General features: G+C 28.8%; 1 protein-coding gene across 1 annotated transcript in view; it reads right to left on the bottom strand.

Moving 5' to 3' along the window:
* Positions 1 to 3,068, bottom strand: part of LOC107642056 (NAC domain-containing protein 86) — a 5,479-nt gene that overhangs the window by 1,664 nt on the left and 747 nt on the right. The window contains exon 2 of the mRNA XM_016345381.2: positions 2,502 to 2,779. Coding sequence (XP_016200867.1) covers positions 2,502 to 2,779 — 278 coding nt within the window. The remainder of the gene's footprint in view (positions 1 to 2,501; positions 2,780 to 3,068) is intronic.

Here is a 3,068-nt window from a genome sequence, read left to right as displayed (position 1 = left end):
TCTTTAATTATTTTCTTTATTAAATTATATTCCAGCTTAACCTAATAATAAAGTAATGCATTCATTATTGATTGGAATCTATTGATTAATTTTTTTTCCTCATATCCCCTCACCTTTTCTATTTAATATTATTCTTCTTCCTCTTCTTCTTCTTATTCAGCTTCTATGTTGGTGTAATAGTACACTATGAGTATCAATTGGTGTATTTTGGGGTTTGGAGGAATAAAGTAAAAAGTGACCGACACAGAGAGAAAGTGATGGAGAAGGAGTTGCTTTATGCGGTGCCAAAACAACCCTTCATTCATGGCTAAGAGAAATAGAATCTAATAATTCTAGATGAGGATAACATTAACATACACACAGGGATGATGATGAAAAGAAAGATAACAACGACAATTGACAAAGACACCAAAGCAATATAATAGTTTAAAATATTTAGTTAATTATTGGATCCTAAGGGTCGGAGTATAGGACTTTTGTCTCATTACAATAATTAATACTCAAAAAATAAAAAAGAGATAGAGGACAATGTGAAGCGCAATAGTATAGAGGAACTTTGTCATGTACAAGTATTAGAGTAACACAAGCAACGAATATGTCAGCAATACGTTTATAGAGAAAGTAACATGTGAGAGAAAGTGTGATAGAATTAGAATTACTATACTATTATATAAAAGTAGTTATGGCTTCCCATGCAAGCCATGCATGCAATTTGTTTACACACGTCCTAATTTAACATCTTATACTTCTAGTGTCTGTGACTCTTAATTTGGCCAATGAATTTTTATATACATTGAATATGAATCGGACTTTTAATATTTAAACAAAAGTGAACTAATTATTCGATTAATTTAAGTTAAATATTTTTTTTTCAATAATTTTATTACNNATATTAATTATCACAATAAGAATGAAAATTTACTCCTTTTAAGTTTTTGTTTTAAAAATATTAGTCTTTAGTATAAAAGATGGGCCAAATTAAAGATGATTCGTGCAATTCATAAAAAATAAACTTATATATATCATTAGAATATAAGTTTGGTTATTTGTCATCATTATGGAAATTTATAAAGTTTTTTGGCAAATGGAAATAATATAATGAAAGAAAAAAGCTTTTGTAATTGGCTTAAGCATGGAACTTGATGCTTTTTGGGTCAAATATATGGTGATGACAAGTGTGGATACACACACAAGAAAAAGAGAGTAGAGGGTGTTTGAGTTTCTGAAAGTAGGAAAAGGGTCAAGTGGGCCACCACCAGAGACTACAGTTTTGAAGCTAACAGAAACATTTACTTTTGTAGGATGTGACATGTAAAGGTTTTTCAATTCTATTATTCATCATCATCATCATATTCAAGTCTTTAATTCATCCCCACTTCACTACCATTCCCTTTCTTAGCTTCTCCTAGGTCTAATAAAATTGAGACACACCTTAATTAATTATTTTGTACCCGGAAATTGTTAGGACATCATCATTATTCCCTTCAATTGTCTTTAATTAATTCACCACCTCAGAATGATAAACATAGGTTAATAATTATATATCCCCTAAAACTGAGACACAGAGAAATTATAATTTTAATTAAGTAGTCCATAACCGTTTTTTAAAAATAGTAAAAGTAACTATATAAAAGACTGTACTGACTTGTAAATTTATGTTTCAACCTATGATATGATACAGTAATTAACTATACAAGTCTAACTAACAACTAAGTCTGTCTGCTACTTTATTATGAAAAGTTATTAAAACTGTAACAAAATAATAAGAATAAGTTTCACTGACTTCTCATAAACTTAGACGATTTTATATATATTATTTTTAAAGAAATACTAGGTAAATATTTTTTCTTCTTCTTATACGTCTCTTTTTATTTTTTTAATTGATTTTTATTATGTTAATAAATTACTAAATCAACTTAATTATTAAAATGACTTAATCATGTAATATTATGGTTATTTTTTTTATCTGTAAAATATATATTATTTTCCCTATACATATAGCGTAGTAGGCTTCTTGACATGAAAAATCAAGGTTGTTATGTTGATATAATTAACCTTAATATAACCTAAGCTAGACTAAAAGCAATTAAAGATAAATGTAATTTATCCTAAGTATATAATTGAACTTCTGGACATGTATCTCCCTAGCATTTACGTATAAAAATTATCATATCAATCATATTATGTGTACATTAAAATCAGTCACCAATATAAAATATATATTAGAATACAAATACATATCGAAAATAAACTAAACTGCACATGTATTTATACAAAAATACATTAGTAGATGATTTTAGTAGCTAATTTTGATGTACAAATAGCATTTTTGTTATAATATACCAATATAGCTTATTGTAAATGGTTGAAAGCTTATGAAACCAACTCTCATATAACATTTTTCACTCTTAATAGGATAGCATTTGGTGCAACTAAATCCAAAAGTAGGTGTAATTAGAGTTGTAAAAATGATAAAATGAATGAGGACGCAAGGATAATACCTGTAAACCGGTGGTGTCTTCAGAGTCCTTGTCATCGAGACGATATTCGTGCATAACCCAATCAGTTCTGATTCCTTGAGGAGCCCTTCCTCTATAATAAACCAAAGTCTTCTTCATACCAATTGGTCTGCTTTGGCTTGAAACTCTCCTGTCTTTACCTGTTGATTTCCAGTACCCTGCTCGTGTTGCTCTATTTGTTCTAAATCCGTTAGGGTATTTTCTGTCCCTTGGTCCAAAGAAATACCACTCTGGATCTCTACTCGGCAAAAATGATTTTTCTAGAAACAAGCAAAATGTTCGACTTTTAGATATATAATCATTCATCTGCATGCGTATCAAAAAATTGTTTAGGCTTTTGAAAAATAAAATGCTTCTTGACATTGCTAGAATTCTAGGTCAAAATGTATCTCATGAATTTTGCATGGATCAAGTACTATGTATTGCTTGAATATATTTGAGGATAACAAAGTAAAACATGAATTCATTCATAACACTTCAAAATGTATACAGGAATTTGAAAATCAATATATAAAAAGATGGCTACATGATCCACAACAGCTATAGAGT

Source organism: Arachis ipaensis, chromosome B05 (genome assembly GCF_000816755.2).
Source record: "Arachis ipaensis cultivar K30076 chromosome B05, Araip1.1, whole genome shotgun sequence".
Classification (NCBI taxonomy): Eukaryota; Viridiplantae; Streptophyta; class Magnoliopsida; order Fabales; family Fabaceae; genus Arachis; species Arachis ipaensis.
This window is presented reverse-complemented; position numbering and strand designations above follow the sequence as displayed.